Source organism: Malania oleifera, chromosome 2, assembly GCF_029873635.1.
Source record: "Malania oleifera isolate guangnan ecotype guangnan chromosome 2, ASM2987363v1, whole genome shotgun sequence".
NCBI lineage: Eukaryota > Viridiplantae > Streptophyta > Magnoliopsida > Santalales > Ximeniaceae > Malania > Malania oleifera.
In genome coordinates, this window is record NC_080418.1 from 4,083,230 (window position 1) to 4,102,886 (window position 19,657).

General features: G+C 37.0%; 1 protein-coding gene across 1 annotated transcript in view; it reads right to left on the reverse strand.

The window, feature by feature from the left end:
- LOC131148542 (uncharacterized) overlaps positions 1-19,657 on the reverse strand; it is a 117,220-nt gene that overhangs the window by 65,277 nt on the left and 32,286 nt on the right. The window contains exons 6-11 of the mRNA XM_058098295.1: positions 15,916-16,030; positions 15,759-15,826; positions 15,572-15,669; positions 15,111-15,282; positions 11,203-11,434; positions 10,704-10,830 (exon numbers count right to left, since the gene is read on the reverse strand). Coding sequence (XP_057954278.1) covers positions 10,704-10,830; positions 11,203-11,434; positions 15,111-15,282; positions 15,572-15,669; positions 15,759-15,826; positions 15,916-16,030 — 812 coding nt within the window. The remainder of the gene's footprint in view (positions 1-10,703; positions 10,831-11,202; positions 11,435-15,110; positions 15,283-15,571; positions 15,670-15,758; positions 15,827-15,915; positions 16,031-19,657) is intronic.

A 19,657-nucleotide genomic window follows, 5' to 3' on the forward strand; every position in this document is an offset into this window, starting at 1 on the left:
GTTAGAGAACAGATGGGCCTTGACCCAATCTAACATCTGTGCGCCCTTCCTTGCCCATTGTCTATCGGCCACTTTTCTAAACACCGTTTGTGAAGGGCCGTGCGGCCTAGCCTAAAGGCACTCTTGCTAACTAGCCAGGCCTTTTGTTTACCAACATTCACCAGAAGCAACTTTCATTAACATTCAATCAGATAGCCCAGCGGAAATTTATAATCAATTCATGAAAGCACGTGGCAACCAAGCAGTTAATAATTGCAGCATACGTAATTTCATAACAAAATCCTCCGTTGACATGTTCTTGTACTTAAGCGGGGAGGGGAGGCAAGTAGGGCAAGGCACGTGCGAGGTGTACAATATTGCTAGTGAGTTTTACAATGATTGATGAAACATCACCCTCCCCTACGAGAGCTTTCTAGGCCATTCTCACTCTAGCTAATAGGAAACATCAAAGTGACCGAGGAGTATACTGCCTGATTTGGCTTACAATGAAAGAAATACTAGAAAATAACCCTACACTAGTATTTACATGATGGAAACCCATCCCAAACACACGAGATAAGCGGTTCGAATAGGCAAGCATTAATGCCCTGAAAAGCTTAGCCCGTGACACCCACCATGCACCTGTTCCCCTGGAGGTGGTCAGTCACCCATGCATTGCACTTCGCCATGCAATGGGTTCAAAGCCGGCATCCCATGGTCATGCTATGGAAGTCAATCGACAGGAAAACCTATAATCACAGGATAGCCTATCCAACGTGCCATCCATGGCACCTTCTCCCTAAAGGTGGCCATGGTCACCCATGCATGCCTTTGCCATGCAATGGGTTTTCAAGCAGCATTCCCATGGTTCTATGGGCCCTTCTATGTTAATCGTGTGCCTCAACTCAAATCAACATTAAAACAATGCAAAACCAACCAAAGTTTTAGTTTTCATTCCCCCACAATACGACAACTGATGTATGTAATCAGATGGATTTCTTTTGACATGTAAAGTGCTCACCGAAACATAATATAGCATCAATTCAGAGGATGATCTTTGGACCATTACAGTGACTAGCATGAACGGCAAAACATTGCAGTTTCAGAAAGCAAAGGCTCTATGAGATAAACAGTAAGGCGTAGGATGGCAACAAGAACTTCAGCTTTCAAACAAAGTAACCCAACTTTATATATTATGAACCGTTCACACCTATCAAGAATTTTTGAGGTAGCCACATTTTAACAAATCCTATCGTTCCCATCTTTGTAATCATCTTATTGATTATCATTGCAAGTCAAACTCAAGATCAATCATTTAAATGTAGGTAAACTGATAATTGTCACATGCAAAACAGCATTCCAATTAGTGTTTGATTTATAATTTGTTTTGATATAAAACAAGAAGAGATAGTGAGCGAGAGAGAGAGGAAGGGTGAGAGAGAAACGAAGGAGAGGGAGAGAGAGAGAGGAGCGAGAGAAAGAGGAGATTAGGCAAGGATACAAAAATCCTCAAAAAAAAATCAAAGCAAAAATAAAAACTGTTAAAATATAAAAACTACACAAAATAACCAAGAAGAAATGCCCTCTTTACCTCTGTAAACCATTCCCACCATTAATTCATTAACAATTCAAAGCGCTAGTTCCCTCTAACCCTTCTTGGCCTTCATTTTACCCCCACTAAACCAAATTTAATTTCCTCCAATCGAACATGTGTAAAACACTAAAAACAGAATGGAATTCTATATTTCTGAATAAATTTGTACAGGATAATAATACAATATTATAATACAATGGACGATTCAAAATGGAAATAATCTCCTAAACAAATCTCCTCAAATAATTTACAATTAGATTACTTCCCTATTACTCCAAGATATTCTAAGATACTCAGGATTTTTACACTCCCCCTCAAGTAGGATCATAGATATTATCATAACAACTTGCAAATGAAATCATCAAAAACTCTGTCGGTAACCATATAGTAAAGATAGCGTAGTTGTTCCTTGGTTAGTACATAAGTCATAACAGATGGTTCCTTCTTCAACCTTCTCTTTCAGAAAATGTCGGGTCCACTTCTACATGTTAGTCATGTTTCATGTTTGAACTGATTGAGAGAGATTACTGATGGCTGCTTTGTTTTCACAAATAAGAGTTTGTAGGGAATGGGATTTCACCGAGCGATTATGTACTTCTTCCAAGAGTTTCGGTAAACCACAAGTCCTTCAATATATCCCTTGTGCAAACTGCCCTGAAGTAAACTTAACACTGATTCGAGCGCCCCTCATTTCTATTTTTTGCTTCCTCTAAGTTACCATAATTTCCCCAAACAAGGGTGGTCATATCCGATAGTAGCCCCTTCTATCTTCGCGAATCCGCTCAATCCGCATGCTGTGAAAATTCCTACTTCCTTACTTCAATTGTTCTTTGAAGAAGAGTCCTTTTCCCGGAGAACCCTGAGAGAAGGTACATGAGGGAATCTTAACATAGCATCTAGGAGAGTCTTTTGCGGTGAATGCATTGTGTGACTTACCACACTTACCGAAAAATGCAATGTCGGTTCTGGTATGCGATAAGGTAAATTAGTTTAACAAACCAATCTCTGATACCATCCTTTTCAACAGTATTCCGCAGTCTTCGACCCTTACGGGCTTCAATCGAGGTTTCACTATGGTTTGCATCCAAGCATTGTGCCTGGTTTCAGTTAGAGAGATCAAGGATATAACTTTCACTGAGAGACACTGATACCCTTTGTGAATCTAACAACTTCACATTCCCAAGACACCCCCCCCCCCCAAGTACCGCATTTGTCCCAGGTTTTTAACTTCAAACTCAGTAAAGTAAATAGGACTTCTTTAATTCTTTCCATCTCCACTGTATCATAGATATTGATCATAATCTTCAAGAAAAAATGGATTGTTTCATCATAGTAAATGGATGGGATGGTTTGTATGTGGACTTTGGGAAGGAATTACGCTGGTGTTTTGCAAGTTCACAAATTTCACATGAAAATCAAAAACACGTTTTATTGAACAAAAGGGAAGGAAATAAACGTCTTAAATATCGAAAAATTGGATGACCATCCTAGAATGCCATAACAAAATTTCACTATCTCTAGAAATAGATGAATAATCAACAAATAGCCAGTTTTACATTGTTCACTCGTAATTGCACTCCTCAAACGTAGTAGAGTCCCTCACACGCGACTTAGCACTGCCAATCGTCTTCCCCGATGATAGGTCCATAGAAAACACAGCAGTGAGTGGAAACAAATTTAGCAAAGCAATTGGGAATCTTTGTTCAACTGGCTAATAGATAACAAATTGCACCAGCCACAGCTTAGGGACATGTAGGGACAGATTTTAGAATTATAGAATCAGATATTCGAAATACTTCCTTTGCCCGCACAGATGAGAGTGATCCATCTACAATTTTAACTTTAAAATTCTACAGCAGCACATGGTGGAATAGGATGAGAACGGATGTGATAAGAATAATAGTCAGTATGATCAAAGGCACCAGGAGTCAATTATGCATGGTGATTTGTAATGAGATGTATGGTATTTAAGGCAACACCGTGTCAAAAAAATTACCTCAGTGGGCTAAAGCATCAGTGGAAGACTGACCCGATGCATTGAATGGTAGAGAACATTTTATAGAGTCTTTCCAATTGCTCTGGACTGAATGCCCCCCCCGCCCAATTGGAGTGGTATTGGTATTTTATCACCTTGTGATTTCTCAGATGGATTATCAACAGGAAACCTGATAGCCACGATTTTTTTTATTGTCTTGGTTTCCAATCTACAGCTTTCCATGTATTTCCCAGCAAGTATCTTTTGAATGGCCTGGCTTGCAGAATAAGGAATGCTCACACCAAGGTCTCCCTTTATGTATCTTTTTGGCCTATACCCACAGGATTTCGCTGAGATTTAGATTAGAGCCGGTACTTCATTATTCTCGAGATTAGGGCTGATATTTCATTCCTTGTATGTCCGGTCAGTGCCTTCATCATAATCTGTGATTGGCTTCACACCTCACCTCTACGAAGACCTCTCGAGTCGATGGTAGGGGGGGTGTCGGCCGAGAATCCTTCCTCGCACATCGTCCAAGTCATGGTGAGGCCAGCCAAGAGAACTTAAAGACTCGTTCATTCTCGAGTCTCTTCTTATAGCGAATACTGTCACTAGGGCATTCCCACTCTTCATCGACGCTTAGGTCAAGGCTCCTGCCAGCAGAGTTGTCATCTCCATGAAGTAATCGGTGACATCCCTCTCTCCTTGCCGCAGCTGCCACAGTCGAGTCTTTATCTCGAAGATCTGGGTGTAGCTTTCGGCATCAGAGTGCGTCTCTCGGAACAGCGTCCCAAACATCCTTCGCCGTTGGTAAGAAACAAGTAAATCTTGCCGATTGAAGGCTTCATCGAATTTTACAAGCCACGCAGTCACCATGGAATTCTCAAACTTCCATTTTTGCAAAGCTACGGCATCAGTTGAGGCGGGCTTCTTCCTTTCACTGGTAAGGTATCCTAACTTTCCTTTGCCTTCAATCACAAGCTTGATGAACTAAGCCCATTCACGGAAATTTTTTCTGCTCAATTTCTCCACCGAGAGTGGAAAGGGCCGAGTTGTCTAGCCCATGCGAACCCACGATGGAGGTGGCTCAGAGTCCCCATCGAGAGTTTTAGAGGAGCTCGACCCTCTGCTGTTGACGGCGCCGTCTGCCATGTTAACTAAGGTTTAGAACCCTAGCTCTGATACCATGAAAACAGAATGGAATTTTTGTATTTCTTGAATAAATTTGTACAAACCAATATACAATATTTATAATTACAATCGGAAGATCTAAATATGGAAATAATCTCCTAAACAAATCTCTCTCAATAATATACAATATATGCTTCCCTAAATTACTCCAAGATATTCTAAGATACTCGGGATTTCTACAAAACCCAATTCCCCCAACAAATGCTAAGCTTAAAGATTCTTCCAAGAGAACTCTTCTACGAGGGAGGGTGAAATTCCATCCTTACCCAATTGCTTCTTATTCATACCATCATCCTCAAAAAAGCTAATTCCCTCCAACCCTTCCAAAGAGGAGGCAGCACATTCTTTAAATCCCCAAGCATATCAAATGAATCAGAAGGTAACCATACAGTTCCCAATTCTCATCCAAGAGCAAACCCCCATCACAATCAAAATCACTGAGATCTTCACTTCATTGTCCTGAAGTATCCCCCCAATAATTTTTTTCCCCTTACAACTACTAACCGTCTCGCTAGTAACACCCTTCTGAACAATTGATTCTTCCAATATACTTAAACTACTTCCTGCATCTCTCCTTAGAACTTTTCTTGCTATCTCATCAAAAGAAACGCACTTTTCTTCAAATTTTTCCTCGTTTCAACACCCATTTGCATCTTCTGACAAGCATAAACCTTTTTGACCCCTGAACTTGTCAGAATGTTCTTCCTTACCATTTAATTTTTCCCCCAAAACAACATTATTCCCCTGACTCAACCTCACAAGAATTCTGTTTCTGTATAAAACTCCCTCTTTTTTCAACCACTACAGAAGGCCCACTAAAGAAAGGTCTTTTCTACCATTGGAATCTCCTGTCCCACTAAAGGAACAGAATCATCAACCAAACTTCCAGAATTGTTAGATATGAGGCTGTCCTTTTTCGTCTCTTTACCTCTAATCCTTCCAGTACTGTTGCTTCTTTCTGAACAAGGTAGAATACCCTCTTTGCCATCATGAGTATACTTTCAAAATGAGCATTTCAAGGTAGGGTTTGTGGATTTTGCTTGAAATACAAAATACCTACCTAGTCCTTTGGCAGCCAGCAACACTTAATGGGAGAATTTTGGGCTTGATCAATTACAGGCATCTCTTGAACCCCCTCAATTTGGCCTCCAACTGATATTAGCTGCTGCTCCAGCTCAGGAAGTCCTCCGGTTACATCTTACCCAAAATGTTCTCTTCTTAATCCATAACTCCCAGCCAAACACACCTGGTTTTCAGAAACCACACAAATAGAAACCTTGAGCTTTTTTTGAGATCTGAACAACTCCATGAGCTTTTGCACCAGCCTCTTGGGCTCTGTCAGCATGATTCAAACTATGGGCCTGTTCAAAACAGTCCTTTGTTTCTAAAGAATGACTTCAATCATTTATACTGCAACTATAGGTCTGTTCAATTAACTGGCGCAGCTTAGTTAAGAAACAAGCTCCTGCTTCTTCAATTATCTGTCCTAAGTCCAAAACGAAAACCAAACATCCTGACCCAATATTCTTTACCTCATCCTCCACAAGATCAACCCCAGCTGCATCTGCTAACCTCACAGCCCCTTCAGTATTCTCAGCCACCTTGACTGCATGGAAGTTTGTCTCCACTGAGCAGCTGTGGCTTCTAGCAATGAATTCCCAGGTTCCTTCATTTGTAACTCACCACCACACCGAGAATGGATCTGGTGTTTCCCATACACCAAACTCTTGACTCCATGACTGAACACAAGTTTACAACCTTCACCTTCTCCATTCTTCCTTTCTGTCACAACCAGACTCCACAAAGGAGCCTTTCATCTTGGCATCCAGATTCAGGGCAGAATTTCTTATCTATCTTGCAAAAATCATTCACAAAGCTATGTCATCCATCATCTTTTGCACCACCAGGGACAAACAAAGAAGATGTCTTACCTTTCAAGTCCAGTCCCAGCTTCAGAAACTTCCCCACCTTTGTCCACCTAATCAACATCCATAACTGCATGTTTCCCAGATGAGCACTTCAAGAACCCCTTTCCAACCAACTGAAAATCAACAAACCATCACCAAACCAAATGACCACCTCTTGGAGAATCTTACCCACCTATTGCAAGAAATATTTTTCTCAAACACAAACAGATAAAGGTCTCCCCCACCTTGTCCAATCTCAGATCTAAGGTCTTTCCTTCGATCTGAATCGAAGGATTTCGAATCTCTTACTTCTTCTGAAACCATAAATCAATCCATCCTTCGAACTGAATCGAAGGATTTTGAATCGTTTCCCATGGCACTTAGTGTTTTAATAAACATCTCTACAGTAAAATGGAAGCTCTTAGACAAAATGGTTAACAGCATATAAATGATATAATCGACTTGATTCTGAGCAACCCTATGGTTAGTGTTCCTAATCCAAAAATGGGATGTTAAAATGTGAATCTACAGAAATAATTAACAAATGTAACCCTGTCCAGTTTAACTCCTGTCTCACACACATAATAAGGCAAGTCAAAGAAATCCCCAAAACAAGCTCCAAACCAATAAATATAAATAAAGATGGGGTGGAGAGAGCAAAAGAACTACCTTCAAGAAATAGATCTTTGAGAATGCGGTCAAGAACTGATGGTGGAGGAATGACCGTCGAGGACCTCAAATTTTCAGAACTTGAGTTTTCAACTGGAACAAAACAGAAATGAAAATATAAGAGTCTAACTCTTAAGCAATATTTGCTATATCAATGACAGCTATGAATTAAAAACAGTAAATTCATGCAAATCTGTACTGTATACAAAAGTACAAATAGTGTAAGAATCAAAATACCCTTGGTGATATCCTAAATAAGTATTATCCTAAATGACGTATCATTTTTTATTAGTAGACTTAATTGCTTTTGATTTTGATTAAACTCATGCCCATTTTAAGAGAGAATAGAAGTAAATTAGTTGCAAATATACTCATCACATTTCTAAGGTTTCATTTATTTAATTTCTTTTACTTAAAAAATTCACATCAATATATTTTCCAAATTTTTGATTTTGTCTTACAGGGCATAATATTTATCTTTATAGCTTAGCAATGACTAATAAATTTTACCCAATCTACATGTCCAAGAGAAATTAAATAAAATTAATTCCAAACAAACTCTTATCACATTCCTAATATTCAATTAATTTGATCCCATGGACTAAAAATATTTTGCATGCAATATATTTCTCATGCAGATTATTGTCTTTTCAGTCCAAATAAACTCTTATGACATTCCCAATGCTTAATTAATTTGAACATCATACTAAAAATATTTACTTGCAATATGTTTTTCACATGGACTAAAATGATGCAAATTTAAATTTAATGCAAAGTACTTGAAGATTTTATCTCATCTATATTTATATTAATTATTAGATTTGATCTTATTCACATCCAACTTATAAAATAATAAAAATAATTTAAACCAAAACAAACACTATATATGTGCATAACTTTTGGTGAATTATTTTTTTTTTTCTCAACTTGCCTCTAGTAAATTCATTTTTTTTTCTAAATAGTCAAATTAATTCTTTGCATTAAAAATATTAGTAAATAAATACTTTTATTTTATGTTCTTTTTATTTGGATACATGGGCTTTCCGAAGGCCCCCTAACAGGAAGTTTCTGAAATCATTTCCAAACACCACCCCCTCATAGGGATTCATACTCCGATATGTAATACGGTGCAAGGACGTATATGAAAATCATTTTTCTGTACAAGTGGCTGCATGCAATGCCCCAGTGGGGCAGTCAAATAACCCGATCCCCTTCCCCTCCCGTCAAGATGATCCCCACAAAGATTGATCCCTGGACCTCCCACAAGAAAGTCCATAAGATGAACCACAGCACCAAGGCGCAGTTCTCTTCTGAAAATCAACAAGTCAGAAGCTTAGTCTCCGCTTGTTTCGAATTTACTTTGTTCAGACTTTTTAGTAACTACTTACATGATTGGCCTATTATTTAGTTTTCTCACAAAACTTTCACGTCCTTTCTGTGAAATAAAGTAAATAAATATGACAAATGGATCACAAAATTTATTTAACCTGACACAAATCTTCCATAAATTGAGCCTCAAAGGACATATTCAAAGCATCAACCAAAAGGCGCAACTGCGAAGCAAATCCCACCGAGTTTCCTTTGGAATCATCATTTCTGAAGAAAAATAATAGTTCACAAGCTCATTACATTCCAAACAGGTTGAAAACACAAAAATAAATCCAAAAAACAACAACCACCAACACTTAAGTCACACTAGATGGGTCATCTATATGGATCCCCTCTGCCATTGGGCAAAATTTAAGGTAATATTCTCAAGTAGTTAAAAAGTGTAGTCAAATTGTTGTTGCTCAGTCTCCCGGGTCCAAGTTATTCTAGGCCCACCCCCTTTCCCTAGTAATGCCTTTGACAACAACTCACTCACCACTCCTAACTGGAGCATCATTTGATCCAGACTGCAAGTGCCCAAACCTTCTAAAGTTTAACCTGCCTTCCTTCTCTAATGTTACACTTAGCTTGCCACCAAAAAATTCAATCCAAATCAAAACAAATATAGAAAACCAATCAAGGAGTACAATCAGAGCGCAATTAACAGAATGATGCAAAATGTTTACCTCATCTGGATTGATACAGTTTTAATAATTATACTGCTGCCTAACAAATTTTTTTTAACCACTAGCACTGTTCCCAGCCCATATTTTTTGAAAATTCAATTCTGACTATTCTTCTATACAATATATCTTAAAGGTAATGTATCTATACAACCATCCCTGACTGACAACAAAAATTTGAAGTTCAAAGTTTATGGTAAGCTTCAGCTTTTTTACAAATTTATTTATCTTCGAGTTGAACTACATACCTTCTCATTGTAAAAGAGTGAATATCTCTATTGAAAAGAATTGAATATGAATATATGAGTCACTTACACCAAAAGATGGGGAGAAGAAGGGTGAGTAGGAGAAACAGACTATAGCTACAGCAATTCTATGAAGTTCCAATTCAAACTCAAATTTTTTCTGTATAGAAACAAATACAGATGATGTGATACATGTTCTAGACTTAAAATAGAGGAGGGAAGGAAAATATTAGAGAACATTTAGGATTTATGACCAACAACTAGTCAGTAATGCTGTCACTTTTTCTTTCATAGAAAACAAACATATACTAAGGAACCAGAATAAAGAAGTTACAACCTTAGAGAAGACAAGAAATTCTTTAAAAAAGAAACAAACAAAAAAACCAAAAACAAGAGAAAGCGAAGGAAGAAAGAAAAAAGAACTAGCAGAACCAGATTTATAAAAACCCTCTTTAAACCCTTGCCATTGTAATTCACAACACTGCTTTTCTTCACCTCTCTTTTCCAGAACCTGATTAGGAAAACCCTTCTATAACCCTTGCCATTGTAATTCACAGAACAGTGCCTTTCTTCACCTCTCTTTTGCCACCATCCAACGTACTTCATTTCCTCCAGGACCAAACAGCCATAACCCCATCTTATCCAATAATTGTCAGGGCTTCTACATCCTTCCCACTAATTTCCTCCACAGGAATAAGCAAAATACCATCCTACAAAAAAGTGGAAACATGTGCCAGAGCTGCCAGTGCAGCAATGTCTTTTTTTGAACACACTACTAGTTGTCATGCTGCTCATGCATATACAAAGGCAAACAAAGATCAGACTTTTATGTTTCTTTTAATGGCTTTCAAGATGAAGCATCAGTTCTAGAGGAAATAGATGCCAGGGACACTGTGTATTATAGATTATAATTACTAGTTTTCCTGAAAGCTGTGTGAAATTTAAATGGAAAATATGGCATTGTAGACTGTACTGACAACAAATGATTCATGCAGTTTACCCCTAGAAGCCGAATTAAGAGTAGATTTATTGTAAAGTACTCAACCACAATAAACCTCACAAAAATACTATCTATCAAAAGAAAATCCTTACATATTTGTAGATAAATCCGGCACTAAGATCCAGTTCTCAGCTTCATGGGGTGAAGCATTTTCCAATTCAGCCATTTCCAGAGAGCTTTCAACCATCTTCTCCAACCATATGGTGATCAATTTAAATCCTGCAAGTAATCAATCTGACAAATATGAAAAGACCAACTGCGCTCCACATTGGATAGGCTTAAAGCAAGAGTAAGCTTCTCGAAGCTTGCAAATTAATTCACAAACTAATATCTAGAACCTAGAAGGAATTAAAAATTATCACAAGACAAGAACAAGGTTTTTCTAAATAAAATATAAAATGCATGATTTAAAGCTGAGAATCAATTTAAGACTGTGGTGAGTTATTTTAGCATAGAGAGAGTAATCATGCAAATGACTAGAAGAGTGTGTTTTGTTTGAGAATAATACACCTCAGCAAGGATCTCAAACATTCCAACACAGGAACTAGCAAGAAAACATAAGTATGATAGCTTTCCAAAACATAAGCTTACCTTTCACTGGGTCCTCCGCAGAATACCACTCACTCCAAGGGCAATCATCATCCCATTGTGCTTTTTTGTGGGAGTCACCTCCATCATTTCCACTAGATCCAGTAATTTCAGCATGAGCCCCTTGAAGATCATCACCATCATCATCATCATCATGGGGAAGGGTTCTGTATGTTAGCTTCATCGTAAAGTAGACTTTATAAAGATGCATTGAAAAGTCCGTTGGGGAGAAAGCCTTCAACATCAGATAAAAAAGTATAAACTTATGACTGGAACCCAAAAGAAACTATAATTTAATCTGGACTATGAATGCAAATGCAAAATATGGACAAACACAACAAATTTTTTTTCCGCAAATTCTAGCCCAAACTTGGACTTCTCTTCTCTTTTCTCTTTTTTTTTTTTTTTAAGGGGCGAAGTGGGGAAAGAAATTTCTTAAGAAGGTAGAAAATACAAGGAGGATCAGAAATCCTCATAATAATAAAGAAAATGAATAAAAGGAAAAAAGAATACTAATTCAATAAGAAAACAAAATTATGCTAATAAAGCCCCTCAATCACACTGGATTTTCAAAAAAACCCGTTGCTGCCAAGACACTCTTTAGAGAAAACCCACATGGAAGCGAAATAAACAATTATGTCCCATAACCATACCAAGTCAAGAGAAAAGCATGATCACTAAAACTCTGAATTTCTCTCCAGCCAAAGTACCTATATTACAGCAAAAACTGCACTACGCCACAAAATTATTGCATTCTTTTGCCCCTTAAAACTTCTAAAGACAATCAACAAAAAGGCCTCCAAAGAATGCGTACAAACCAAAGTTTCTTCCATATGCACGAAGCCACCAAGCAGCGAAGAAATCAATGACCATGATCCTCACTAGTAACATAACACACTAACACATAACACATCAGAACAGAGGTATTTATGGTCTTCTAACCTGCAATTGTCAGCGCTAACTCTATTTAAGAATGGCTATCCTCACCGACCCCTTTAACTCTAAATAGCTTTCTACACTTGATTTGTGTAATAGAATGATGAGTCTGGTTTAAATGAGCATTGAAAGATTTAAGAAAAAAGCCCCCAAAAGTATCTAAACACCAAATCCTAACCTCCAACAAGCTCAAAAGTGAGGAAAGCTCCTTTGTGTCCCTATCATTCAGATTCTTGCAAATGAGACGAGAAGAAATCTGTGCCTCAAGACACAAAGTAATACAAAAAATAGAAGGGAAGGCAATCAAAAAACAAGCATCCTGAAGACAAAGGTCCTCCCAAAAGCAAGCCTTATAACCATCTCCCACTTTATATTTGGTACAAGGAAAGAAAAAAATGATTTTCTTGTGAAATGAACTTTTTCCATGGGCTTTCATGTGAAGCTCTAGCCGCAATATTAAGTACTAGCACCCCACCCAATCTCTTGCATACCAAATTTACTTTTAATAACCCTGTTCCAAAGAAAATCAATTCCAAAGAAAAACACATAACAACTTATCATAAAACCAATCTTTTTAGACACCGAATTACAGAGCCAAGCCGCCCTCTTCCTTACACCAACAAACAGCCTCCCAACTCACAAGATGATTCCTCCCATCCCACCCTTGATCAAAAGAAAATCTCTCATGATCCACTCAAGTGTACGAGTAACCCTCACCAGAATCTTAAACAGGGATAAAAAGTACAAGGGAACCAAAGAAAGACACCTAGATTAAAGGAACGTGACTTCTCAAAAAGGACGCAGCTTTCCCCCCGTCAAGAATTTAGACTCCTCACAATTGACAGATCCCAAAATCTCTCATATCAAGGATTCCCACCAAACAAACGTCTAAATAAGTAAAAGGACACTCTAATATGTCTTTTCCGCTTCATTGTAGCTTTTAAAAGGCAAAGTTCCCTCAAAGATTAAGTCATTCATTTGGTTGGTTGTTCAACTTGTTCTTAATGAACACCAACAATCTACTGCAGATCAGGAGGCCTACAAAAGCATTATCCCCAGATGTGTATTCTTTATGCTTTGACTCTGGCTCCCATCCTTCCTACACAATTCAAGTACTTGGACTATGTGGAATTTTTGTTTCGACTGGTTAGAGATAATTTTAAATGCGATAATTTTTCCTATAAAAGGAAATATTGAATGAATTGATCATAAATTATTGGATTTCACTATTTCTTTTTTTCTTAACATCTGTTCAGGATCATGGGATCCTTTTCAACAACATAGGAAAGGTTGTTGCACAAAATGTACTTCTAAGTAATTGCACAAAGAAAACATTTTCTTGTGAATGAACAAGATATTGAGGACTATCCAACATGCGCTACACGAGCCCCGAGTAGTTTACCGGAAAAATTGATAAATTGTGCATTCCAGCCCACCGAGTGATATTGGTAGTTTCTTGGTCATGACCAGCTAAAGCTAAAGTTCCATTTGGAAATATCCTTTACTTTATCTCATACTACTCTCTCGATGCATAATCTAATATTATTTTCAAAAAAAAAATAATAATAATACAAAAATTTCTCGTATCTTGGGTTGTTCAAAGTCGGTGGAAGATTTATTAGCTATTTCCTTTAGAAGATTTGGTAGGAGTAATCATGCAATGGATTTGTGCAGAGTTGTGGGTTTTGCAGCTTTGTGGGGGACTTGGTTGGAAAGGAAAGTTGTATCTTTAGGGGCAAGAAGATGATGTTCTTGTTGCTCTAGGATTGGATATGACATATGGCATTGCCTGAGGCTTTTGCAACTTTTTTTTAAAAGGAGCATGTTTTTCAGATTTTCAACAGGATTGGCTGGTTTATCTATTCGATTTTGTTTTTTTTTTTTTTTTTGGTTTATTTATTATCCAAGAAGGATTCTTATTCTACTTTGTGTACACTTTCTTTCTCCTTAAATATAGTCTTCTCTTTTTGTGTAACCAAAAAAAACTATGGTGTTAAATTTCTGCGAAATTGTTGAAATTTCTATACCACCCCCCAAATCAAATCAACAATCGATTTTCGTCATAAAAAATCACTATTGAAAATTATGAAAATAATTCAAAATTTTTCAAAATCTCCAAATTATGACAAACTGAACTTTTATGAAGAATTAAACTTATATACTAACTACATCATTTTATTTAGCTTTTTATATCTAAATTAGTTGCATAAATAACTATTATAGAACTAATTTTTATGAATTTAATTTATATTAATTCAATGCCATTGATATGGTTATTGCATTGCAATAATTACACATTAAACACCATATACCTGTCATTGATATATTTTATTTACAGCATTTTAGTTCCAAATCTTGCTTATGTCTATTAACAGTTTCTAAAGTTTCACATAAAAAAATACAAAATAATAAAATAAAAGTTGATGCTCTACTACTAATTTCCATAATTTTTTAAAAATTAAAATCAGCATCGAAATCTCCTTATTTTTTAAGCCTCAAAAAATAAGTCAACCTTAATGTAAAGCTTTAACTAAAAGATCATGAAAGCACATTCTGCATGGTGCATGCATGTCAAAATATTCGTACAAAAGAATAAGGAGCACAACAGATATAAAATTGAGAAAATTATATATTCAGGCTTACTAAATACCACAGTGCTTCTCTAAAGACTGTATTGCAAAAAAAATACATTTAAAATTTGAAATCATAGAAGGTAGAACATTAACATATACTGACTTTACCCAAAAACCTAAGTAGAAACATTATTTCATCTTTATCAAATGAAAGAGAAAGATGTAACACAAGGAATGGAGGATCGAAAAAAAGGGCAATATAAAATATCACACACACTTTCAAAACACATGAAAGTAATGGTGAACCCTTTGGTTCAGAAGTGCAACTATGCAAATGACCAAGCAAATTGAGAGGCTATCGTAAAGCTATAGTCAGAGAAAAAGATGTGGATTTGTACTTACAAACTTAGAAACAAACAATTCATATAGTCCTTCCAAATGCATGAGTTTTACAGGAACTTGGCTACCAATACGATCTGCCTCAAATCTTCTGGTAAAAATTGTCCCCATGCTTTGAATACCAATGTACGCTTTACGAGAAGGATCATGCACTGGAACAAATGCTGGCCACAAACTAAACCACAAACAGGGACATGATATCAAACTTTGGTTCATGCAAACAAGCATGACATAGACCACCTACGATACATGAATGAATACATCTAAAGCATTGAAAACAGCAACCCAGCAACAATTTAAGGGGAAAAAAGGTTTTAATTGGCTGGGTATTTTTTCCTAATTTTAAATCTGATAGATGTTGAGCTTAATATAGGTGCCAAAGAGAAAAATCAAAAAGATATGCCTACTTTATACTTTGTTAACTACAAGAACTAAGAAGGCAAAGTTTACAGCTCAAAATCCACCTGGAACAATTTGACAGAGCAATTGCTACTGCACTTAAAAGCTTGCTAGCCTCCGGTGCATCAAGAACAACGCCACTAGCACTTTGAGGTGCAATCACCTGATAATGCACACAAAATAAGGGTGAATTCATGAAGGCATGTAAGTGTCAAGAAGTTCAAGATACTATGCTGGAAAATAGAAATATACCAGAAATTCTTTTACTCCAAAAGACAACTGCAAATCATGCAAACTGCAAGTCCAGTCTGCAACTTTGCCTATCCAATCAGAACTTGAAACTTCAAAAAAATGCAAAATTTCATGACATTGCATACTACGATGGATAATAATAACAATTTCTACATACCATTGTGACTGGTTTCAAAGTAGTACTCCAGGCAATAGCTTTTCATAGCATACTTCAACCCAAATTTTACCTTGTAGAAGCTCCCTGAAAAGCCCAGGTGAACTGCACCCTTTTCCTAGAACCAAATAACATAGGAATATTATAGCCAAAATCAAACAGATGAAGGAGAATCTAACAAAAAATTGCAAACCACCGGCATTTTAGAAGAATAATTAAATGATGGTAACCAGAAGTCCACCCAATTCTATAATTACAATCATAAGGTCTCAGAATCAATCTCATCATTTGTTGGAGGAAACTGCCCATGATCATAAATTGGCAGAAAAAGATTCATGTAGCCGACCCCACTTAGTGGGACTTAAAGCTTAGTTTGTTGTTGTTGTATTTATATATATGTGCTACTGCAGCTTAACAACAATCTTTTAAATCATAGTTGCTAATGGTGAAGTTCACAAAAAAAAAATACTAATATAATGAAGTGTAAAACCAACAGAAGTAATGTTCAGCCAGAATTTTTCGTGATTTGCAAGTGGGGAAAAAAATGAATGAATAAAAACTCATACCATAAACATTGAAGAGACAACAAGAAGCGGGCCGGGGGGGGGGGGAGGCAGGCGTGGAGGATGAGGACATACTGATTGGTAGCACTACCAATCATCACCAGTCACTTCACTCCAAGCATAAAGCTCAGTGCATACAGATTTAATTTTCTGTTAGGTCAACAACATGGACAGCTGGAAAGTAATGAATTCAAACATCTATAGAATCTTTTCATAGATCTAAATGTGTGTGCATATGTGGCATGAGTCTGTCTGACACACCAAAGAAACCATTTAACAGATTTTCCAATCAACACAATAGAACAACATAAACAACAAATCCAATTTGTATACTCCATGACCAAAGCACATTTAGAGGTGTCCAGGCCTAAGGTGATTTTTGGTAAAATTAGGTGTTTAGTTCTGAGTGCTGGTTCAAGCCCTGAATTAGTGAACAGATTCAAAACCAATATGAAACACTCAACTTTAAACAGTCTGTGTTGTTGGCAATTTTTCTTTTTAAATATTTGAATATGCAAAATCTTAGCACTTTTAATCTTTGAAATTAGTGAGCTCATTTGGATTTTTAGGAACCTAAAAAGCATATAAAATATGGAACAAAATAAAAGTATATATGGAAAATTGTCCATTTAAAATAGCACATAAACTGCATTGAGCAAATTTTAGTTTACACATTACAGAAAAATGAAAAAGAAATTCAAGTAACAGAAAATTTGCTTCAGAAGAGAGGGCTCTTTTTTCTGTTTAAAAAAAAAAAGTATGCCACACACTCAAAAAACCCAATAGAACACGTGGTCTTAGTGGGAGTGTTGTTCACAGAACAAATGGGACAAAACAATAGATATCTGAATTTTGAATAACCCCAGAACAAATCCATGAGCATCGGGGGATCCCAACCATTGCAGAAGGAACAGAACAAGTAATCAAAGCCATTCAAAACATGACAACAAAGCCATTCCACACAATCAACAAAGCTTGCAAGAAGGAATGTTTGCAGTCAACCATTGCAACGCATCACAACCACCACCAATTCCACAAAAACCCTGATCATCACTGTCGAGGCTGCCGCAATCACCAAGACTTGAGAGCTACTTCAGATTAAAAAAGTTCATATCAAATCGCCAATAGAGCTTGTCTGATTAGGTCATTATGAGGGAGATCCTTGTCTGGGACAGCTGGCCTGAGGTTCACGACGGCAGCAGTTTTCACTTCAATCGAAAACTAGCAATACCCGACTTTGGGTTTGTCAATGCATAGACAATGGGCAGAACAAAGGGAGAGCACGAAGAGAGAGAGTTAAATATCAGTGAGATATTGAGGAACCTCTGGCCAAATAAGAGGGGGTTCTGAGCTGATCCTGTGGCGTCCCCGAACAAAGCCAATTCACTTAATTCTGACAGAATAGAGACCAGCCCCTTCAAGAGTTCATTCAAACAAAACAAATGATGCCTAAATCCAGATGCAACCAACAGAATACTGACTGTCCATGTAGATTTAAATTTAAAAAAAAAAAAAATTGAACCATAACGTTGCCAAAAATTAGAAAAAAGACTATGAGTCCTGCCTCAAGATACCAATGCATAGCAAATGTTGCAACCCTGAAATACATACTATAAGCAGAAGAATGCACTGTTTCATTCAAAAAACACTTACTGAGGTATTTTAATTTTAGAATTAAATGATCACCAACAAATTTAAGATTGCATAAATAAAATGATTCTGAGAAAAGCAATAAGTGTACACACAATATAGATGGCTTGCCAAATAAACAGATGCTCTCAGCTCTAGTTGCAGGCTTATAGCTGGTGTAGGATGGAAGCAGATAATTGGATGGATAGCTTTGACCCAATTTGGAGACCAATTTCAAAGGATAAAATCAAAGAATAGTTAAGCCCTAAACCCAAATGAGTTTACTCAATTAGTAGTTATCATGTGTATTGAGTTTAATTAGTAATCAGCTTAAGTGTATTTGCAGGTTTGTTCGTAGCCCGTGTTTTAGGGGTTCACTTGTAATTTCTTGTCTCTTTAGAAGTTTAATTGTAATTTTCTTGTATCTTCAGACTTGTTATTGTTGTAAAGTTACAAATGGAGGTGAGAAGAAGAGAAGAAGAAAAGAAGATAAGAAATGAAAGAGAAAGGAGGATGCAGCAGTTTCCTGGAGTTACATTCAGCTCCAGGTCTGCCCTTTTATATATCAATAACAAAAAAGCTTGAAAGATAAAAATACCCCTACTTACACCACATAATTACTAAATAAGCCTATTTCTTCTAACACTCCCCCTCAAGCTGGAGGTGTGTAAATATCACCTAACTCCAGCCTGCTACAACCATTAGACAAAGCCTTCGTGAAAACATCGCCTAACTAATCCATAGAATTCACAAATGAAGTCCTTACAACCTTCTTCAACACGGCATCCCTCACAAAATAACAATCAACTTCAATGTGCTTTGTCCTCTCATGAAACACTAGGTTGCTAGCAATATAAATGGTAGCTTGATTATCACAAAACATATCTATGGGCTTCTTGACCAAGAATTTCATCTCTGATATAAGAGACTTCAACCACATAAGCTCACTCACAGTATGAGTCATAACTTAATATTCTGCTTCAACACTTGATCTAACTATAGTACTTTGTTTCTTACTACGCTAGGTAACAAGATCAGCTCCCACAAATGTACAGTATCCAATAATGGAACTTTGATCATCAACTGAGCCACCCTAATCTACATCAGAGTATCCCATGATCTCACCATTTTTGTTACATGAATAAATCAAACCTCCACCAAAAGAACCCTTGTGATACCTTAGAATCCTAAAAATAGCATCCCAATGTGGTTGTTTGCAATTTTCCATAAACTAACTCACCACCCCCACAGCAAAGGATATGCGAGGTCAAGTGATAGTCAGGTAGACCAACTTGCCAACCAACTACATACATATATTGACGTTTATCTTCAAAGTCCAGTCCAATCCCTAGACAGCGTCACATTGAGATCCATGGGAGTATTACCAAGTTTGCTCCCAACATACCAGTTTCACTTAGCAAATCCAAGGTGTATTTTCGCCGAGATAGATTCAACCCTTTGTTACACCGTACAATCTCTATACCAAGAAAGTAACATAGAGTATCTAGGTCCTTGGTTTTAAATTTTTTTTTAAGCCACTGCATGACATCTGC